We start from the raw sequence: 22,756 nt of genomic DNA, 5'->3' as shown, positions 1-22,756 counted from the left end.
TGTGACTTGTAATAGATGATACTTACGGCATCTCTTCCTTTAATTATGCATTCTTCTGCTTGAAGTGGTGTACTAGGCCAATGGATCTAAAAAAATAAGACAAACAAAAAATCCAATTTGTAGTCTGATGTTAATTTTTTTTACTGTTTTTCATGTTTTGTTTTGTTTTTCATTTTATTGTATGTTATTACATTTAATCAAGTTTCTGTTACATTTTCAACAGATTTCAAGCCAAATAATTGCCCTCTATCTATATACATGTACAATGATGTAATAGATATTTTGTATCATGAAAGTTTTGCTTGGGTTAACTCAGATAAACTAATACTGGTAATAAATAAATATTTTAGACAATTTATATAAGTTCAGTAGAAACATTGTTGATAAACTTTCATTGACTTCCAACAATTTCCCATAAAGCATTTATTTTGAACTACTGATTTTCCGTTTTAAGTGGCAATTAGAAAAAAAACTGAATTATAGAAGGTCTTCGATTAGCCTTGTGGGAGTAAGATCAACTCTTCACAATCTTTTGCTGAATGTGAAGCCAAACTATGCAAGTAGAATTTTTTTTTCAGTTACTTATTGAATAAAATTTATTTTTCATTACAAATGCATGAATTGTTTGGGTCAAAACAATGTTAAACAATGACAGAGCAGACTGGAATGATTACTTCATTTCTTAGAATGTTTAAAAGTGAAAACAAAAACATTTTCACTTAAGCTATATCTGACTTGGCTGAAATCAAGTAAGAGTGAAAAACTGTCTCATCAATAAGACTTTTTTGTTAGCAGTGTAATTATTGTTGTTCTAAATTAAATCCTTCTCTTAAAATTTTTGCGCAGTTGTATTAAATTGAGCTTTCTTCAAGTAATTCTAATACCCAAAAATCTAAGTATTTGAGATAAATTATAGACTGTGGAGGTCTGCTAGAAAGTGCTTTGAAATCACAGAATCATAGAATGTTTTGGCATGGAAAGGACCTTAAAGAGTATCAAGTTTCAATCCTCCTGGCATGGACAGGAGCACCTTCTATTAATCAGATTGCCCAAATCCCTATCCAGTATGCCCTTGAATCCTCTCAAGAATAGGGCATCCACTGATTTTGTTTTATGTTGCTGGGGTTTGTTTTTGTTTGCTTGTTTGTTTCTTTGTTTTCCTATCAGTGATGTAAGAGAATGTTAGGAATGAAGAAACTGAGAAGTCACATCATGAATGAAACTCTTGACTCTGTAACCTAATATCAAATGTATTGTTTGTAGGTGATTGTATTTGGATACATAGTCCCAGTGCTATTCAAAAAATTTTATATACGCATTCTCCACTTAATGGATGCTGAATTAGATGCATAAACACAATTAAGGGGGAGACAAAACTCTAGGATATAGCTCAGTTTTCACCCCTTGTCTGAAAGTGTGACAAGCAGCTGCAGAGTAACAAGGCTCTGTTCCATAGCATACTCTGAAGAGAAGTGGGGGATGCATGCCTCTTGCAGAAGTGAAGGGCTTTGCCGCCTGAGTGAACTGGTCTCATCAAAAGGCTCATATGCAGCAGAAGATATCCTGTACCCCTGTATCTACCCCTTCTACTGTGGATCTGCTTTCAAAACTGCCTCTTGCACAATGTCTTCTGCATGTGAAATCCTATTTCTGTTGGTTCAGCCACTGTGTTAACTATTGCTGTGTTAACTACAGCTTGCTGTAGCTAAAGGTGCCTAATGAGAGGATAAACATAAGGGATCATCTCTGTACCTTTTTCAGCAGCTGAGAAGAGGTGTAGAAATCTATTGTGGATGCCTATAACCATTTATCTACATCTAAACCACACCAATATTTATAGTCCAAAGTAGCTCTTTACAAGGCTTATGACTCTCAATACAAACAGGTATTAAGATTTTGATCTCTTCAAAATTCTTATAGACTAAAGGCTAAAAGAAACTGACTTTTCTGTCATAGCAAATTAAACAAACAAACAAAAAGAAAAAAGCTATTTTATTTCTTTTAATCCTGAAAACAAAAAAGCTCTTTGGTCTGTCTGCTATGATCACAAATTAACAGTAAATGGCTCAAGATAGTAAAATTATATTAAATTATGTTTGTGTAATTATTTTATTTTTCCTTGACTGGGATACTGGGATAAATAAGATATGTTTGTGCTGCATGGATATCCAGATATTAACCAGCTGTAATGGTTGCCTTTAACTTGCCACATGTAAGTTTTCCTAATGTTTATGCTTTAGTGTTATGAAAACTACCAACCCTAACTTTGAATTGGTCCTTTGCCAGGATTAAAATCTCTTGGCAAACTGGTGGTAACAAGTGTTGTGAAATTTTTATGTGCATTTAGACTGGAATAACATCATACTAACATAGATTTCGCAGGGCTGCAAACTTGATCTTTTGTTTGGACATAACGATTCAAAACTTGTCACCACTGCTGACTACTGTGAAGTAAATTTTTAAACTGCATGTTTAATGACAGTTTTTCATCTTGTACTACAAAGCTGTTATCCTTGAGAACTGGTTGCTATAGTTCTAGCACTTTATTGAAGAGTCATGAAAAAAAGAAAGAAAAAAAAAGTTTATAATCTTTACAGACTTAAAAAAAAAAAAAAAGAAAAGAAAAGAAAAAGAAAGAAATTACTGGGCAGCACAAATGGTAGCTACTGAGTAAATTCAGAGAGCAACCAAAATTTAATTGGATCTGACATCCTAATTAGTATCTCCAAACAGCTTTCCTCTTCAGTCATCAGCCTCAAAAACACAAGATAGCATGCCTAATGAAACCTAATTTCAGGAAATTATATGAACTTTATAGCTCTTAGCCAAAATGAGCTACTGTATGAGTTAGTCTGAACTCTAGAAAACTGCAGAGCAATCAAGCAATTCAACCTTCTAGTCATTGTCTTGAGTTAGTAAATTTAGCTTAATGAACAAAGATTGGTTTTGCCTGAGACACAAATTCTGAAAAAAATAACTGGTTTTGTGTGGTAGATGTTATTTGTATCAACATACATACCACCTTAACTCTTGGGAGTTAATTCCAGGGAATAATTAATCTCACTGTTAAATCACGTACTTTTTATTTCCATTTGTGTATTTTCCTATGTGATATTCAAAGGAGATGCAAGAAAGACCTGCTCTTGCAGCCTTGTGTTTAGCCATCTCTGAAGTGAAAATACAGTTAGCTCTACCAGAGGTAAGAAAGGCATTATATATTGTCGAGGTTTTATTGCACTTTGCAATGTTTATATAAATCCTATCTGAAGTTATCTCATACTGGACTGCATAGTGAAAGCTGACTGCACAAGCTTTTGCAGGAAGGCTTCTCTTAATAGCAAACTCTTTGTGAGCACTTTGAAGAAGAGTCTGTAAAGAGTTTTTGGACAAATAGAGAATACAGTTTAATTTCCCTTCTACAAGAGAAAAATTGGAATCAACAGTAAACCTTCTCTGCGAGCTGTTAGATCACTGGTAGTGAGCTACCAGCATCAATTCATTTGTTGTCAAAAATCTGCTCTGGTCATCAATAAAATTAACTTTTTAAAATTGGCACCAGATATCAAATAAGTTCTCTATCAGCTTATTACATCATTGCAAGACTTAAATACTTTGGAACAAATACCAAATATGTATAAAGTCTGATTCTAAAAGTGGTGCGAAAAAAAAAGAAAAAAAAAAAAAAATATATATATATATATATAAAGTATATATATATCATATCTGGAGAGAACGTACAGGTCACGTGGGGAAAATCTGTAGATTTGCCTTTACAAATTATTTCAAGTACTTGTCTGGCTTTAATTCTCTGTAAATATTAATATGCACATTTCATATTCTCAACCAGTCTTTCCACTGATTTTCTTAGGGCGTTAGTGTTAGAAACCAAAGACAGTAGCTTTGTTTCAAAAGCTAACAGTAAGATACACTAAACACTGTAAGCAAGATAATTTCTTTGTTCCATAAGCAAAGACAGAAACAATGAATACAAGCAATACAAACAAAAACAAATACAAAGTAGGTGAAAGAAATATGACAGGTGAAAAACTGAGATACATATGAGGACTGCCATCGTTGAAATCCCTACTCAAAACTCCAGATTTCCAAGACAGGAACAGTTTTCTTCTCTGAGAAATGTTTTCCATTTGCCCTCATATTTTCTTTTATGTGTATTAATGCTGCTCCAAACAATATGTACCTAATATAATTTAGGTAGGTATATACGTAATAGTATACCAAAAGAAACCTCTAATCTATCTTTCAGAGTGCTGCTTTATGTTTTACAGATGAACTGTGCTGAACCTTAAGAAACTTAAATTTGTTTATTAAATGCAGATTTATAGGATACATATCTCATATGCATTGCAAAATGAGTTTGTTGGACAGGCTGGATTATTTTGGCAGACAGTACTCAAAGAAAAGGCATTTTATGTCCACACAGCATTTTGTTGTTTTCTTTTGTAGAACTCCTAATAATCTTACTAGAACTAACTGAGGAACTACAGGGTCATTTTATGGCAGAAGAGATATGTTTCTGACTGGGATGGTGTTTAGTTTGGTGTAATGGTTTTGTGATGTTGCCCATGTTGCCCATGCCATGGGCACAGGTAAATCTAGGTAACCTGTGGCATTTGGTTTTTAGAGAGCATGTTCATATTACAAATTGTAGAAAATATGATGCCAATAGATTAAAAGACATCAACTACTTTCTAGAATGCAGAAAAAAAAAAGAAAAAAAGATCAATGAGGTCTACCCAAAGATGCCAAATATCTGAAACAGATACATCTTACATCCTGGAGAGAGGATGAAACCCAGAAAGTTACCTCCTTGTTATATTTTTGCTAGGTTATAAATGTTGTCTTAGATTAAGTAAACTAAAATCTTCAGTTGGAAAAAAAAGGTCAAAGGCTAACCAACACATAGTTAAGGAAAGCTTAATATAAAACTTTGATAATAATGAATCAACTGATCTTTTTTTATTTATTTGTTTGTTTGTTTGTTTGTTTTGTTGTTGTTTGTTTTTGTTTTTTTCCCACGAACTTTCCCTAGCATATCTCATTAATTAAGCTCTAATATAACATAAATATTTTATTCTAGACTTTTCCTGATAGCACACTGGGACACTTAAATTTTCCCTAGCTATCGCTTTATGAAATCTGTGCTGAGTAAACGTTGGGAAAAGGGAGAAGGAATATGACAAGGGAGCTGAGACCCAGTGAGGTCATGTTTCCTAATGTGTAAGGTCAAGCTCCATTTATTCCAGTGTCTAATCTTTTGCACATCATAAAAGCAGGCATGCAGAGCTTACATTAATTTGTCATATCCTGCACTCAGGTCTCAAGACAGAGAATATAGTTTCAGAGTAAAGAGCTGATCTTCTATCTAAAAACAACAAGAAAGAATGCAACGAACTTCAAGAGTGTATCCAGATGAGACAGTGATGGTTGGACAGAAGTGTAAAATGTTGCATCTTAACATTTTTCTTCATACAGATTTACTGCCAAATGGAAAAGAAGAGAAGGGAAGAAAAACTCATTTTGTAAAAACAACTGCTTTCTTGAATGTCTTCATATCCTTGACCTCTAATATCATGTCACAGGTTGTTAATAATTTTTATCAAATGGAAAAAGAGTTTACTTATACCTGACTGTGCAGGAACACATCTCAGTATGTAGTAGTGCCCTCTGAGGGGTCAAAGGGTTGTTTTAATATATTTTATGTAGATAAATTCTCAGATGGCCTCTCTAAGTGTTCCAATTTCTCTATGTTACCTGGCAAGATTACCTTGCTGAAACTGTTTATAAAAGGGATAAAACATGTCCTTTCACAATTGTGGAGCATATGGAGATAAGAAAGGCCCTTTAGGGCAAAGCTGACCAGGGTGTTGGCATGATAATATGTTATTCGCTTACAAGTAGAGGAAAAAATAAAAGAATTTGATACATAAGCCTAGTAATCATTGGAGTATTAAGATCAACAAAAGTCATTTTTCTCTAGAGTATTTACTTGCATTTCATTCATTTAATCATTTGAGAATGAATGAAAATACATCAAAACGCCCGGAAGAAATTTTAAAAACCAGGAAAACTGAAGTATTTCAAAACATCTTTTATTCTTAGTCAGGATGACTGTAGCAGGAGTGGTGCTCCCATAGCCTCACTTCACCACCACATTCCTCCAGTCCTAGCTACCAAGAGCAGAAGAAAGCCAGTACCCACATCAACAAATACTCAAGTGTTTTGACTTCAGCTGCGGTATCTATAAAGTACCATGCTCATTGTATGATTATGACATGAACCACCCTTCTCCCACAGACCTCTGAGTAGACTTCAAATGAAATTTTCAGTCAGTACTTACCAGCACTGGCTTTTTTGCCAGTGATCCTTTTTCTAAAGAGAGGTAGAAAACAATCAAAAGATTTTTGTTATAGTTTATGTACTTTTCTGGGGGATGAGGGAAAGAGAAGGAGGATGCATGTGTTTGGTGTTTTTGTTTTCTTTTTTCTTTGTTGTTGTAGAAATACTACACTAATAAAAGGGAAAGATCATTTCTTAGTTACATATTAGAGATGTAGACATCAGGTGTATATAAAGTGCCATTTGATGTTCTAAATTTTAGTAAACATGCTGAAAAATAGTGAGAAATAACTTTCAGTGTCACCCAGTTCTCTTTACCCAGAGTGACCTTTATGAGATATCCCTGGAAATGAAATGATAATTGATGTATTTTTATTACAGATAATCATGATATTAAAGTTCATGCGCAAAATGTCAGTGTCTACAAGAACACCATTATCTCATTTCCAGTCATGCAAACTCTGATATTCTGTGCTATGCATTGTAACACAAAGTGACGAACATATACATTTTTTTACTCCACCTCTCGATAGTTGTTGCTGATTCGATCCAAACTGAGGGAGTACAAGAGGTCTCTTCCACCCACGAACAGTCGCTCTTGATACTCATCCAGGAGCATTATATGAAGACCAAGATATCCAAATGGGCTATGAAAGACTGACGTCCTGTTTAAATCCCAGAGCTCTGAAATGCAATCAGAGTGTGCATGATAAATACCAAAGAGCTTAGCATCATGGCTTCATTTTCATATTCTCCTGGGGAACTAGACAAGAATTTGTGAGACATTAAAATGCTAATCATATAATGTTTGAGTAAGAAAGAGACACAAAACACCTGGGAACAATTTTCAAAACGAGCCAGCTCTCTAGGAGTCTTGCATGTGAATCTTTACATCATAATCCTTGTGCTCAGTATATCAAGAGCTGAGGATGGGAGACAATAAGCTTTCTCCAAAACATTTTATGAAAAGGAAAAAACACTGCTTAGGACATTAACTATAAATGTGAAGAAAGGAATGAACTGATGCAAATAGAAAAATTACTGGAAATTATATACTTGTCTTTCACTCAGACGTGTCGAAATATAGGCATATTGTCTGCACAACATTGTTCTGCTTTTGTTTTATAGAGGGGGATTCCACTGATTGTTTTAACCCTGGCACCATCTCTACTTAGTTCATGGAAAATATTGCCACTTAATTCAGTGAGAAGAGTACAAAGTCTGTAAAATGTGTACTCATAATTTTCCAAGGGTTATTATTTTGTCAGGAAATATGTTGAAGTGCTAAAGCAAGCTGGGGTTTAGCTGTGCATAATCCAGGCTAAAGTCACTTTCATAGAGAAAGTGAAATTCATCATGTGTAATGTTGCAGAAATTTGGAATCAGGCCACAGGAAGAAAGAAAGAGGCAAGCACTGGGTCCTTCTGCACTCTTGAGCAGATGGTGGAGTGCACAGTCTGGTTTGCAGCAGTTCAGAGAAGCTGACAATCATTTTGCTTTGGGAAACCTCTAGAGAAGTCATTCATAGATAGTGTCCTAGTACTGCCTCAGAAACAGCAGAGCTGGGAGTGAAGAAAAGTAACTAGGTTCCTTTGGCTTTATTGTGATGAATTGTTTTATTTTGAAAAAAACAAAGGTCACTCTTGATAAAAGTCACCAAATTCCTTTTAGTTTATCCTCACAACTATTCTTTCTTGAAATAAATTTATCATTCAATCTGTATATTAGTATAAATTTTATCATTTTAATAAGAAATTTAGCATTCATTAAGTTGATGAGTTCAATCCAACAGACACATTTCCACAACTCATTTTCATTTTAAATTATTATTTATATGTGTTGTGATGAAGCAGTTTAGTAATTAGGTAAGTACGTTTTGTTGTAGTTAACCAAGTTCAGTTCAGGAGAGGCCAAAAGGAACCAGTTTCTTCAAGTGGTTTCTCTAGATGACAATTTTTTTATTAAAGGAGTCATTCAGCCTCATGACTGATTTTTTTCCTAAGCTATGTTCAAAAATAATTAAAAATTTGTGGACAATAGTTTTAATATCTAAGCCTTCTGCAATATTTTTAAACTGGAGAGACCAAAACACCTTACACATGAGTGTGCCTGTACTGATCTAATAAGGAGAAAAAAAATAAGTTTTATATGTCTGAACTTAATACTGACCATTCTTGGCAGTGATACACCTGCTGCAAGACTGCCAAGCAATGCAGAGATGGTGCTTCTCTCACAAAGTAAATCCAATAGGCTGTGGTTCCAGAGCATTGCTGGCTTGATATCAAACTAGAATGGACTAAAATCAGAACTGGAAGTAGTCTATTGGTCCCAGATAAAACCATTTTTTAAAAATTTGTAAAACATCCAATATATTTTATTTTCAAATGTGTCCAGGAAAAAAAAAAAAAAATAAAATTACATTTCAAAATTCTAGTTATATCCACCCACAAAAGTACATTGTAGTAACTTCATCTGCTTACTTTCATGCTATCTTAAAGGCAAATTTTTTATAACTGAGACAAAATTTCTTGACATAGATCAGAGATCACTCAACTGTTTTCAAGAATACTAAGCACTATGAATTCGGCTAGATGATCATGTAAACTGGTAACTACTTGTATAAGAGACAGTCCTGCCAACCACACCTGCAATTTTAACTGTCATCAGTGAACACCGAGAATATTAAACTTTTCAAGATCAAACTTGTAAAAAGAGATATTACTAGCAAAGCCTCCACCAAAGCTATACTGTCTGTTGAGGCCAGCAAAGAAGTGAATCTTACACATTGAAGGGATGTTGGAAAAAACAACAACAACAGCAACAACAACCAAGCAGAGAGACCTCAAGAGCAATTTGGTTACTGAAACACCAACATACTAGTGTTATGTAGCTCCTTTGATGGGTACTCGGATTTGTGGACTTTGTAGGATATCTGAGATATTAGGTTATAGAGCATACTTAATATCAGGAGAGTAGCTTGTGGATCTTTGCACTGTGCAGTGTTGAGATACTTGGAGCCATTGAAATGAAAACACAATTGGGAACAAAAAACTTACTTAAGTTTAAAGTACCTTTAATCTATTCTCAGTTATCTTCAAGAAGCTCAAGAGATGGGCTTCTGGTCATGCCCACATCCTTCAATTGAAAAATTCATTTCCTTGATCATACCTAAATTTGAACATGAAAAAAAGATGATATTTTTCTAACTAATCCTAGGATTTAATAGCTACAATTATGCTGAGCACATCTAATGCACTCACAAGATCAGATACTTCTGCTATTTTCTTTGAGAATCTGGCTAGGGAAATATAATGCTGCCTAATACATTAACAATGCTCTAGTGACTAAATCTGTTACCATCGAAATTCTTTTTCTAAATGCATTGAAACCCAGATATCCCTCTTTCCATAAAGAGGACAAATCACAAGCTACAAGCTATTAGATTGATAGGGAAGAATGGATGCTTTCTCCATTTCCTACTGAATGAAGCTGTACAACAAAATCTTCAGGCTCAGAAAGAGTAAGCAGAAGGAGAGTGATAAAGTAGCAGTTAGATTGCTTTTCCAGGAAAGATGTTCTGGCCCAAGTGCTTGAAATGGTCCATGTATTTTGTATTAAACACCTAATGGATAAACCATACAAACTTATCTAGCAAGTGGTCAGGTCCTCTCATGGGAATGGCTACACATTTCAGCTGAGAAAAAAGCTACAATTTATTGAAATTCTATAGACTTCTATGACCAAAAGCTCCTCCCCTGTAAAGATCTTATGTGATGAAATCAAGAGCAAGAAAAATATTTTATTTTATTTATTTATTTATTTATTTTTGAGAGAGCATATCAGTAGTGCTAAACATACAAAGGAGAAAAGACTACTCCTACTCCTATCAGTTGGTGAAAATGGACCTTCACGATGCCTCAGTGTAATCATCCTCATTTTTAAGAAAATGTTATTTAGCTATAAATATAAAAGCACTATAGTGCTTTTCCATTCTAATTTAAAGGTTCTATACCAGAAGTAAAAATGCACCACTAAAATGTAAGTAGTATTTTACTTTACAAAGAACTAACAGATTCAGAATTTACATATTCATATAAATCAGTGCGCTTACAGTGAGAGCCTTAAAGCAAGTCTGGGCTGCTAGATTATGTTTCACAAACGAACTACAATATCTGTGAAGAACAAATCTTGTTATTTCCTGCTTTAAATGACGAGAATAAACCTGCAGATTTCTTGTCTGTTTGCCAGTGCTTGCTGGCAAATATTCAGACTGATCTTCTTTACCGTACTCTTCCTTAAACAAATCTAATTCAGTGAACATCTTCACATTATATCCCTTTGACAAGAAGGCCTCTAGTCATTTGTTATGTGATGTTAGTCATATTTGTAATATTTTTTAAAATTATTTTTAATCTTTAGTGTATAATTCTTTCTAAAATTTTGAAAGAACAGTCATTCCTATTTTTAAAAAAATAATATTTCTATCATTTTTTATTCTGTCAAGATGTTTTTTGAATATAAATGATAGATAAACAAAATATAATTAGAACATTACATTCAAAAACAGTTGCTGCTGCTTCAAAGTAGCCAGAGTATTGTGAATTATTATAATAGCAGATAACATTTTACCAGAAATTAAAAACTGAAAAATACCATTTCAAGTATATGTTTCTTTTTCAGGGTGTGAAAAAGTTGCTGTTGTTCTGCTCTGTCTTCTGTAGCATTACATTACACAACTGCAATATTGCTTTTGCCCTTTTTCTGCCCTCATAAAAATCTTTGGTTCCCCTTTCAAATTCTACAGAGATATTGTCTCAGCTCCCACACTACTTAATTCTGCACAACATTCTTCCGGTGAAGATGTTATCCAGATGCAGGGCACTGACAAATGAGTCTGGCACTTTTAACTTGTTGAGTATGTAAAGTGGACATCTCAGTGCAGCTTTACAGGAGGAGGTAGCAATTGTCCCTATCAATATTATAAAAGGCCAGAAATATAAAGTCAAGGTAATACGAATACCTGAATAACATTTCATGTTTCCAATGAGCAGCATATTCTTAGAGTATAAATATTATAGTGGAACAGGTTTTTTAAGAATTTAGTGAGCTTTATTGAATTTTAGTTAATTCAACTTTTTATTATCTAGCTAATAACAACCAAAATCTGCTTACACATTACAAGAAAGGAATATAAACAAAAGGGAGGAAAAACAAATAGGAGACATACAGAGACAGCCTGAAATATCTGTAACATTTTATGAAACACAAATTAATAATAAGATCACGCTGTGCAAGTATCCACATTTTAAACCACAAGTACTTTCAGGCAGGTTACTATTCAAGAGTACTCTGAAGAGCCATTCATTACAAGGACAAAAATATAATCTTAAAAGTTGTTGGATCATTCTGATCAGGTTAAAGCCTCTAAATGGCAATATTCCATGTAGAATTGTTAGCTGGAGGCAGAAATGTTCTTCCCTGGAGAAAAAAATAGAGATGGAAACTCATCTCAAAACTATTCTACTGAAGATGAGCTAATGCATTAGCAATTTTTACTTTCCTGTGCTCACAGTAATCACTCATCTGTCAGGACAATGGTTGCCATGTAGCAGGGAGACACTAACTCAGGTGAACCAGTGAACATTAGAAAAGGAACAGTATAAGTTGGCTAGAGGCAGCTGAATTCAGTGAAGTTTGCTAGCAAAAATCTGAACTGAGATTAGAAAAGGCAGGATTAATTGCAACTAGCAAACTACTTGAAAAATTTGAACATTGAAAGTAATAGTGAAAGTTGCTACCGTCCTTTTAATGCATGGGTCTTGCTAAACTTCAGGGCCTCATTTAAGGAATGTGAATTAGTTGGAGGTAAATTTAAAAGTCTGTGAGTGAGTCTGAAGTACGAACTTTCACTGCTTGAGGTTTTATCTTGTGGCTGCCAGGAAGATGCCTCAGAAACTTGGCAGGGCAGGAGACTGAAAGTAAAGTCTAGTAATGACAAGCAGAAAGCCATAAGTCCATAACTACTCTCACATGATTCAACCTCTACACCTAACAGCAGGGAAGTTTGTCTATCTAGTTCTATTCAGAGAATGTAATTGGCTTCATGAAGTGAGCTGGTACAGCAAGTCCAGAAAAATGTTGCTGCTTGGTGCTTTTCCAGATGATTTTTCAGAAAGTGTGAATATAATGATGAGATTAATTACAGTGAAAAGCAAATAGACATTTAAAGATCTCTGTTTTTGACTTTGTTTAAATTTCAGAGGCAAAATTTTCTGAAATTATAAGGTACAGTTTGGGCAGATGAATTTTTTTTATTATTCCATTTATGTATGCAGTACAATCATGTCTCTTTCATTAAAGCTATTGGGAAAAAAAGAACTATGAATTGAACATGTAATATTTCTCTTTCTTCTACATCTATTTAGCTTATGACAGAAAGAATTCAGTGAAATTTGAAAGCTTTTAACACAGCTAATCATGTTAGCTCACGTAATTATCTTTGATATTTCCATTTCACACTATTATGTTTTCCTCTGTTACATTTCAAAAATATTTAGTTTTTCTTCCCTAGTGGCAAAACTTTCAGTTACTGTCACTATAACTCTTCTGATTTTAGTTACCAAACAGAAACATAAAAACTACAGATTTATCTGGACACATAGTATTGGTATGCTACATGTTACTATAAACCAAAACATATGCTTAGACAGCATTGTATGAAACTTATAGTAATTTTTGGAAATTTATCTAATGAAACTCAAATACATCAAATTGAAAATAAATACATATAATCTTCATGAGGGCTAGATTAGTGACATTGTAAGCTATTTTTGTCCAGAAGCACATTCTAATCTGGAAGAAATTCAATGCAGTGTAGTAAAAACTTGATTTTTTTAGTAAGAAATCAAACCTACCCAGTAATTATTGCCAGTTAACAGGCTAACTTGAAAGAAAACTTATTTGTGAATCACAGGAGAGGGGTGGCCAGCAGAGACAGGGAAGTGATTCTCCCTCTTTACTCTGCTCTTGTGAGGCCCCATCTGAAGTACTGTGTCCACGTATGGAGCCCTCAGAACAAGAAAGACATGGAGCTGTTGGAGAGGGTCCAGAGGAGGGACACAAAGATGATCAGGGGACTGGAGCACCTCCCCTATGAAGACAGGCTGAGGGAGCTGGGCTTGTTCAGCCTGGAGAAAAGAAGGCTGCGGGGTGACCTCGTTGCAGCCTTTCAGTACCTGAAGGGAACCTATATCCAGGAGGGGAGTAAATTCTTCAAAAAGGCTGATAATAGCAGGACAAGAGGAAATGGATTTAAGTTGAAAGAGGGTAGATTTAGGCTGGGTGTTAGGGGAAGTTCTTTACTAGGAGAGTGGTGAGGTCCTGGAACAGGCTGTCCAGGGAGGTTGTGGATGCCCCATCCTTGGAGGTGTTCAAGGCCAGGTTGGATGGGGCTCTAGTAAATGTGGAAGTTTGGTGGCCCTGCCAGGCAGGGGGGTTGGAACTTCATGATCCTTGAGGTCCCTTCCAACCCAGGTCATTCGGTGAGTCAGTGATTTACAATACCTGTTAACAGTTTCCCACACTATTTGTCTTCTGAGAGTAAGATATGTGACCCTGCTAAATTCTAGATCTTGTTGTTATTTTCATTACCTGAACAGTAAACTTACTATTGCATATGGTATAAGGTCTAATCCAAAACTCATTCATCATTTTCACATTTAAATTCAATAACTTTTATCTATGTAGCCACAGATGAAATAGTTGTGATATTGCATCCAACTAATAGATTTCTTCCTGTATTTTATCCAAATCCATAAAATAACAGACAAGGAATCATCTCATAAGGAGATAACATTCCCAGTGCTAAAATGGCATTCAAAGGATAATTGTTTTCATGCATTCACATCATGCTGTTAGTGAACTGGAATTTAGCATTTATTTTCAGACATTTTAAACTAAGTTTAATACACAGATATCATAACTACTTCTAGGTAACAGGATACTGTTTACATAGTGGTGATTCAATCATTTTTTAAATTCAGTTTTATTCTAGATAGCAAATTTTGGCAACTAATCAAATTCTCTACAGTTGTGATGACATACTCTTACTATTTCTATGTGAGTTTTTGGTTTTTTTTTCCCTCAGAAAATATAGATGTATCCCAACAGAGTTCTCTGCCAATAAATTTTAAAAATTCTCTAATGATTTCAAAGCCCAATGATTTTTACCTCTTTAATAAGTTAATTTGAGATAAGAAATTGTAATTATATAAATATAATAATTGTTATTATCATTCAATTTTTTAAATGTATTATTTTTGATAGAACATTTGATAAATACATTTTTCTATAAAAATAATTCATTAAAAATATAAATCAGAGTTTTTAATATGAAATTATTCCAATCTAAGGTTAACACAGACATCCAGGAAATAGTTCTTGGGCACTTCAGCTAAGGTATTTCTAAGAAAGAAAGCACACAGACATATACCCTTTTTACATTAAGCTCAGATAAAATGCTTTGCATTATATTTAATATCTTACTAGTGTTAACAAGTGAAATAACTGATTTATAAAACTCTTGAGATTTAGCAGAAACATATGGTTCAAATAATCACAGCCCTCTTCTGATGAAATACAGGCAGTCCAGTCTCTTCAGGACTTGAATTATTAAGGTGTACCACTTACTACATGCTTATTACCACACCAATCTGGGAAGAGTAAAATTCTTCCTATGGAGGAATCCAGTGTTTTGACAGAAAGAAAATCTGGTGCTTTCATTTAAAGTGAAGAAGCCAGAAGTCAGTATTTTATACCATTCAAAATGAATGTTAAATTGAATTTCCTTTGAAAATATGGATGAAAATGATCTATCCCATGTGATTTTCAGGGGCATATGTTCTTAGGCATGATGGTAAGTGATTGACAGTATACCTTAAGACTATCCGGAATCATCAGTGTGATTAATTAAAAAAAAACTGACATGGAAAGAATGAAAGGGATAAAAGGGAACTTTCAAGTTATTTTTTTTTCCTGACTCATCAATTACTCCCAGCAGATGCAGCTTTTAAGATAATATTCTATAGGAGAATTCAAAAAGATTTTCAATAAACACTGAAACAAACTCATGTTTAACTCATGTTAATATGCTCATGCTCATCTCTGAGCACCAGTGAATGGGGCCTTGTGGAAATTAATATATTGTTACCACAAAGTCTGTTCTCTTTAATTGACCAGAACAGCTTCTCCAAAGAAGATTAAATTAACAGAAAGGAGACGAGTATTCAGCTACTATACATAGTTTCTTCAGAAACCCAACCTTTATTTGAGATATCTGACACTAACCTATACATGATTTCATTTTGTTTTTCTTTGTGACCCAAATACTTTTGAATATGAATGAATACTGAAGAAATCAAAGGTCTGCTTGTTTCCCCAATTTAACTGTTATCTTCTTTTATTCTGAGATGGATTATTATGAAAGACTTTAGTTTCTTAAATTGTAGGGGGAAAACATTCAGGTTTTGTTTTGTTTGATGGCTTGTTTATGATGTTATCCCACTGCATTTTTTTATCAGAACACTACATTCTATGCAAGACCAAATGCTGTATTTTGTCAGCATTTGTAACCAATAAGCCCTGACAGGAAAGCAACTTAAAAATCTTTGTCTCTGCTTTCTCTGACCTGGAATGACTAATTGATTGTAAATTAATTAGCATGTTAAATGCCCTGGATGAAGGAGACAAAAAAAAATAAAATACTAGAATAATTTGGGAAATGTATTTGAAAACTTTCAGAATGGATAACACTTTGCAACCATTAGCAGTCAAACCTGTAACATTTCTGCATAAGCTACTGGAACTCATCAGAGTTGATCTTAAGCACTGTAACCAGAGAATAAAAGTCAAAATTGGGTAGCTATTAGTGACGTCAAAACTATTACCAATTATACCGCAAACCACTGCATATTATCTTGAAACTTTCACAGATTTGTGCAATCATTCCCCAACACTTTTCCCACATTATTCTTAGGCAGATTTTGCAAGTCAGAGGGATAAGTCCAGTATTTATTTAGAAGTTAATTGTACATTTGATGTAAATAATATCATTTCTCATTGAACATCAGTAAATTTTTACAGTAAATTTTGGTATGATTTTGATACAGCATCTTACAGAGTAAGAAATTTGTTCCTAGGGAATTTCATATGTACTAAGCCCTTCATATTCATATTTTAGAAAAATATCCACTGGTAATAAAAGTCCTATCTACAGGTAAAGTGGAGAAACAATCTGACAAGTAGTGATCTAACAATCTTACAAGTAACATCTTTATATTCTCATTCAACCGCACTGTAACCATAAAAAAATCACGACCCGTTCATCCTTAAAAATAGAACACAACCTTACTATTACACTATCCTGATTCAGGTTGCATGTCATGTAGAAGAACAACAAATTTACTAGGTTTTCCTCCATTATTTTCTTCTACACTGTACCCTTAGAAATTCATCTTTATCTTTGTGCTTGTTTAGGTGTTGGCATTTAACTTTGGAAATTTTAGGGTCAAACTGTCTTTTCATGTTTTAGCTGACTTTACAAAAAGAAAGTAATGAACTATTTTCATTAATAGTTCTTTTATTTGTTTGTTGTTTTTCTCACAAGAACTCTTGATTTTTACAGTACAAGGATACAATATAACTGAGAGGTTGTCACATGTGTATTCATTTTTTGTATACTGGCATTGAAACAATTATTGGTTTTGTGCAGAATCCATAGTGACCTATAGATTGTTCTACCCAGCACTTCAAAAACAAGCCCTTTCTCTAAGAGTTTTCATTTAAACTAGAAGACACAATGAAAAGGGAAAAGCTTAAATTATGAAAATGGGGAAAATGAGGAAAAATGTCCATCTCCAAAAATAAGCAGTGCTTTTGAAAAGAGAACATTTCATTAGTTTAATTCCTAGGGAGTTTTCATTGTAGAATAATGAAATGAAAACTTATAAGGAAAAAAAAGATATAGCAGACAATGTTCAGAGACCCTATGCAGGATTACAAGTCAACTTTTCAAGGCAATTTTTTTTTTTTTTTTTTTTTTTTTTTTGAGGCATGAAGGTTATTTTCAAAATTAGATTCAATATAAATGTGAAAACTTCAAAGATATTGTATTAGAACTACATATCCCAAGTACCATAACATAGATTAATCTGACTGCACTGTTTTTGCTTGAAGTATAAACAGAAATTTATGTTGCAATATAAACAGAAATGTATTTAAATGTGTTGCAATATAAACAGAAGTTTATATTCTGTGTGTTATTCATCAGCATGGGACTATTTGAGGACATGCTCTGTGCTACTTCAGCATTTACACTCCAGAATACAAATCTCCGTGCTTGATACTATTGAAAATATGTAAAATGAGCATCAAAACTGTATGAAATAGCTTGTCATAGAATAATATATTTATCAAACTGTCACAATTAAGTGCACTTAGCAATGAATAAGTCCTAAACATGCATTATTTAACTGAAAGCTATTTAATTGTTTATATTGTATTTCATTAATACTTTAGAGGAGAATGTTACAATTAAGTAGTTCTGCCACTTACTGTATTAACTTACTTGAAGTTCTAGGGAATATTCTCTCCTTAAGAATTAAATAATTGGAAGCATTTTATTTTATTCTGACCCTCCTAGGATTTTATAAAATATTATCCTCTTTGAAGAAGTTTTTCTTTATAGAGAAAGATAAAAAGGAGTAAGTACATCAGAAAATGCATATTTGTGTAAATATAAATGCAGTATATTTAATTTATTCATGTCAGCTCTATTCAGTGAAATACGTAGCATCCATGAGGGCTGCTCAGAAAGTAATGCCTCCTATTTTATTGCACTGACTCATGAGATCAGAGGCAGATAGTTGGTAGTATAGCAGTAAATGCTGAACCAACCCACCAATATTCCACTAAGTTTTGTTGTTGTGTGATGGCGGCATAGGGGCAGTCTGACAAAATGGTGTCTGACTTGGAAGTAAGTATAAAGCAAAGGTGTGTGACTGAATTCCTCTATGTAGAAAAAAATGTTTCAGTGTTTTCTGAGTGTTTATGGAGACCTAACAGTGGATGTGACCACAGCAAAGTGCTGCGTGGCATGTTTCAGCAGTGGAGACAACAGTGGGTTACCTCTGCAGGTGCAGATTTTCAAGATTGCATCATGCAGGCACTTGTTCATTCCTGGCAGAAATGCATAATTAACGGTGATGTGTAAGCTGAAAAAGAACATTTTGCAGCTGAGAATTTGCTCTATCAAACAGTGTTATCGTGCTATTCGTATCTATTGTAGTTTCCATGGATATGAATAGGAGGCATTACTTTTGGAAGAACTTACAAAAAAAATAGATGAAAATGTTCTTCCCTCCAGATTTCATAATCATATACACTTGTTCAAGTTGAGTGTATAACTGTCATATTTTCTCACTACATTTTGCTCTTTCAGAAGCAAAAGTAAATAAGCTTTTAAAGCATAACAAAATTATAAATACATGCTTAAAATTAACAAAAACAAACAAACAAACAAAAAAACAAACAAAGTCTTGCCTGATGCTAATTTTATAGCCAGTTGCCATTATTGGTTTGTTTTTTTTTTTGTTTATCACTTCTTTTGATCACAGCCATCATAATTATCTGAATAGCTTAAAATAATGGTAAATATCTATAGAAAACGATTATTTATCTATTTCCTATAGAATTAGCCATTTTGGTGATTCAGATATCACTTGGCCATTGTCCATATTATCTATCAGTGTCTGTAAGCCCCCATCATTTTCGAACCTGTAATTTTCCTTTTTTTTTTTTTTTCTTCTTTTGAAAGGTTGTGATGATTTTAATGAACACAAGGGAAATCCTTTATAAGGATTTAATTTCTCTCTGTCCCTGTTTGCTTTTTATCATGTCAAGTGTTTGCGCATGATGCAATGTGAAAGACCTTGGTACAGATATTAGAACTCTAGAAGCCATGGTGTTTGCGTAGCTGCCTTGACACTGTCAAGGTAGCAGTCTCTTCCACTAATCCAGGTAATCCTGTACTTGCATTTATGTCACAAATATAAGCATCATCTCCCTAATGCAAATTAGGTGTCTCTGCTTCAGCTAACTAGTACTACAGACATCTAGGGAATCCTTTCATGTTAAAAATTTATCTCCTTTTTACATTCATATGTCAGAGAGTTTTAAATGTAAAGTTTAATTGCACAAAAGGTTCACGAAATTTGGATTCATTTATGATTAATCACCTTCATCTGTCTTCCAATATTATACAACTTGGGCTTATGTCATAGACCTCAACACATGAACACTGAAATTCACCTCAACCTACAAACTTTAGATGGGTAATGACATTCTTTCCTTGATGTCTAATAACTCCTTAAAAAAAGTAAATAAGAATAAAAGAACATAAATATTTGTGATTAGAATGTAGAATAACGAATCCCCAAATTGATATGTATGGATTCAATTTCTAATGCACCTTGCAGTTTTAGTCTCAACAGTGAAAGACCACAGCTGCAGAAGAAGGTTACAGGATCAGGGTGCAAAAGTATTATAAATTCTGAATAATTTTGTACTACTAAAACAGAAACTGAGGGACAGTCATGCAAGAGAAGAGCTCATTTTGCTTGTGTAAATGAAGGTACACATATTTTTACTTATGTAAAACAGGGCCCTTGATACACTACATTTCTGTTTCTGATTTACTTACATAATCTGCCAATATAAATTAATTCTCCAGCACTAGGAAGAAGAAGATATTATGCCAATTATTAAAATCCAAAATTTAGCAAAACAAACAAACAAAAAAACCCAACCAAAACAGAAATACAAAACAAAAAAACAAACAAAAAATACAAACATGATAAATTAGTAAATCTGCATTTAAATGGACCTACAATGGTTATAGCAATTTATTTTATGTCTGTAGTAACCTCTAATGATATTAAACTAAGAAGATAATTTTCACTTTGGATATTACAGGTACATGTGTCTAAGCTAGATTACGAGTTCTCCACATTATTTGATTTCTCCCTCTAGTTATAAAATTAATCGTCTGTAATAAATGTCAGAAACCAACAAAATATATTAAAACCTTTGGATCATCTGTTCTTAATTGTAGCCCCGATGGATAAATCATGCTTTGGTCACTGTATAGGTCCAGTAGCGGAGCAGGAAAATGAGAGTGATACAGTTACCTAATCCATAGCACAAGAAAGGCAAGTCATCCAAGAAAGCAAAGTCTGACTTCAGCAAGTCATGTTTGAAAAACAGATACACACACTGAATTAGGAGTGCTTTGGAAATATCAATGTATGGTAGGAGCTAATGTTTTTAGACTATTATTAGACTGATATTTCAGCAGGAATATCCCTTCTGGGAATAAACACACTGCTTAATGTGACTCATTTTTTGATCTCCCAAAGTTGCAAACTGTACTAGTTTTTATTGTCTGTAATTTAATTTAATGCTTGAAATCTTGCAGTAATATTCAGTAAGTGATATGCTCTTTGACTATGAAATAGTAAACCTGCACTATAGAGCTTTCTTATTGTAAAGAACAGGTTAGCTTTAGCATGACTTTCTGTCATTCAGTTATAACTAGAAATGACACACAGACCTAAAGTAAAACCAACGCTGGCTTTATCTGAATTCATATTATTTGAAAAGCTTTTCTGTTTTTCATGTTTAAGAATTTTCATTGTGTTTTTAGTTCTGAATGACATCTTGCAAATTTGAATAATGGTTGGATAGTAGCATTACTTGAATAGCAACATGAGACTTACAGAGTAATTCTCTTTCTCCAGTGGTATAAATGTGTTGGAGAAGAGAAGGCTCCTGGGAGACCATACTGTGGCCTTCCAGTACTTGAAGTAAGCATATAAACAGGAGGGGGAACAGCTTTTTACAAGAGTGGATAGTAATAGGACAAGGGGAAATGGTTTAAAATGAGACGGAAGGTTTAGGTTAGATATTAGGAGGAAGTTCTTCACTCAGAGGGTGGTGAAGCACTAAAACAGATGCCCAAAGAGGCTGTGGGTGCCCCATCCCTGGAGGTATTCAAGGCCAGGCTGGATGTGGCTCTAGGCAGCCTGGTGTGGTGATTGCTGACCCTGCACATAGCAGGGGAGTTGAAACTAGATGATCATTGTGTTCCTTTTCAACCCAGAACATTCTATGACTCTATGACTCTATGATTCTATGATTAACAGTGAAAAATAATTAACTTCCTTCTTTGGAAGAGTTGGAGATTGCTGAATGCTGAATCACTTGCTTTTAAGGATACCTTCTGAATATAAATATTTACATTCCTTAGACGGTATTTTTCTCTACAAGAGGTAGGAGCTCTTAGATTTGGCTTTGTGCCTAACTATACACCTTTAATGCATGACTGTCTCAGACTCTTGCATGGAGTATTTTACTGAGAGGTTAAATGTGGAATGCTAAGGGGAGAGCAATTTCAATTAAAAATGCAATAATAGCATTAAAATATGCACTGCCATATTTTCAGTAAGGTCTCTTATTTTCAGTAAGAGCTTATTAGAGTTTGCTGAACTATATGCACACGGGGAATGACATAGTTGACAGTGTTGTGGAGAGTGATAACTGAGATGCATTTCAGTAGATGAAAAAATATCAATACTTTAAGCTGGTATTCATATTTTGGCACTGGATTCTATACCGTTAATTAGTTAGCTTGTATTTATAATAGGTTTCACATTCAGAGCTGCTAAGAATAGCATATTTTCTGCTGAATTTCTTGAAGAAAAAGCATTAAAAAAGATATATTTGATAATGCTTATTTAAGACAGACTATGTAGTAGAAATATGTTAAATTGGCACTATCAGAACTGTGCAGAAGATCAATGAATTCTATGGCAGCAGTGGAGTTGCTGTGTCAAATATACACAGAGGTCTGTACAGCCTTCTGCACTTCTATGTAGGAATCTGCTATTTAGACTTAGTGAGCTAATAAACTCTGTGTGAAAATTATTCCCCATTATTTAAAACTTTGCCTTGAAAACAGAAGCTGACCTAAGGCTGGGACGCCACTTACAACCTACAGTTTCATAAGAGAAAAACTTTTGAGCTTCAAGGTAGGGAAAGGAGATAGTCTTAGAAAAGGCAACAGAAATAAGGCAAAAGAAGATAACCTAGACTGAAACTCTCCATGTCCTAAAAGAAACCACTGACTGCCATAAAAGCATTGATTATTAATGATGCAAGCAATAACCACTATTCTAACAAGCATCCTTTCCCATAGACACAATGGCACAACTTGAAGAGACAGATCCAGTGACAAATTTTTTAAAACACTCATTTAAGAGTTACAAGTACTCTGTTGTTTCTCAAA

The 22,756-nt window shown here is 33.9% G+C and overlaps 1 protein-coding gene across 1 annotated transcript in view; it reads right to left on the bottom strand.

Annotated features, from left to right (window-relative positions):
- Positions 1–22,756, bottom strand: part of SEMA3E (semaphorin 3E) — a 117,360-nt gene that overhangs the window by 54,362 nt on the left and 40,242 nt on the right. Inside the window, exons 2-3 of the mRNA XM_072333320.1 lie at positions 6,881–7,041; positions 27–86 (exon numbers count right to left, since the gene is read on the bottom strand). Of these exons, the coding sequence (XP_072189421.1) occupies positions 27–86; positions 6,881–7,041 (221 nt within the window). The remainder of the gene's footprint in view (positions 1–26; positions 87–6,880; positions 7,042–22,756) is intronic.

The sequence above is a fragment of the Excalfactoria chinensis genome, chromosome 1 (genome assembly GCF_039878825.1).
Source record: "Excalfactoria chinensis isolate bCotChi1 chromosome 1, bCotChi1.hap2, whole genome shotgun sequence".
Taxonomy (NCBI): Eukaryota; Metazoa; Chordata; class Aves; order Galliformes; family Phasianidae; genus Excalfactoria; species Excalfactoria chinensis.
The sequence above is the reverse complement of the archived record's forward strand: the minus strand, read 5'-3'. Positions and strand labels throughout refer to the sequence as shown.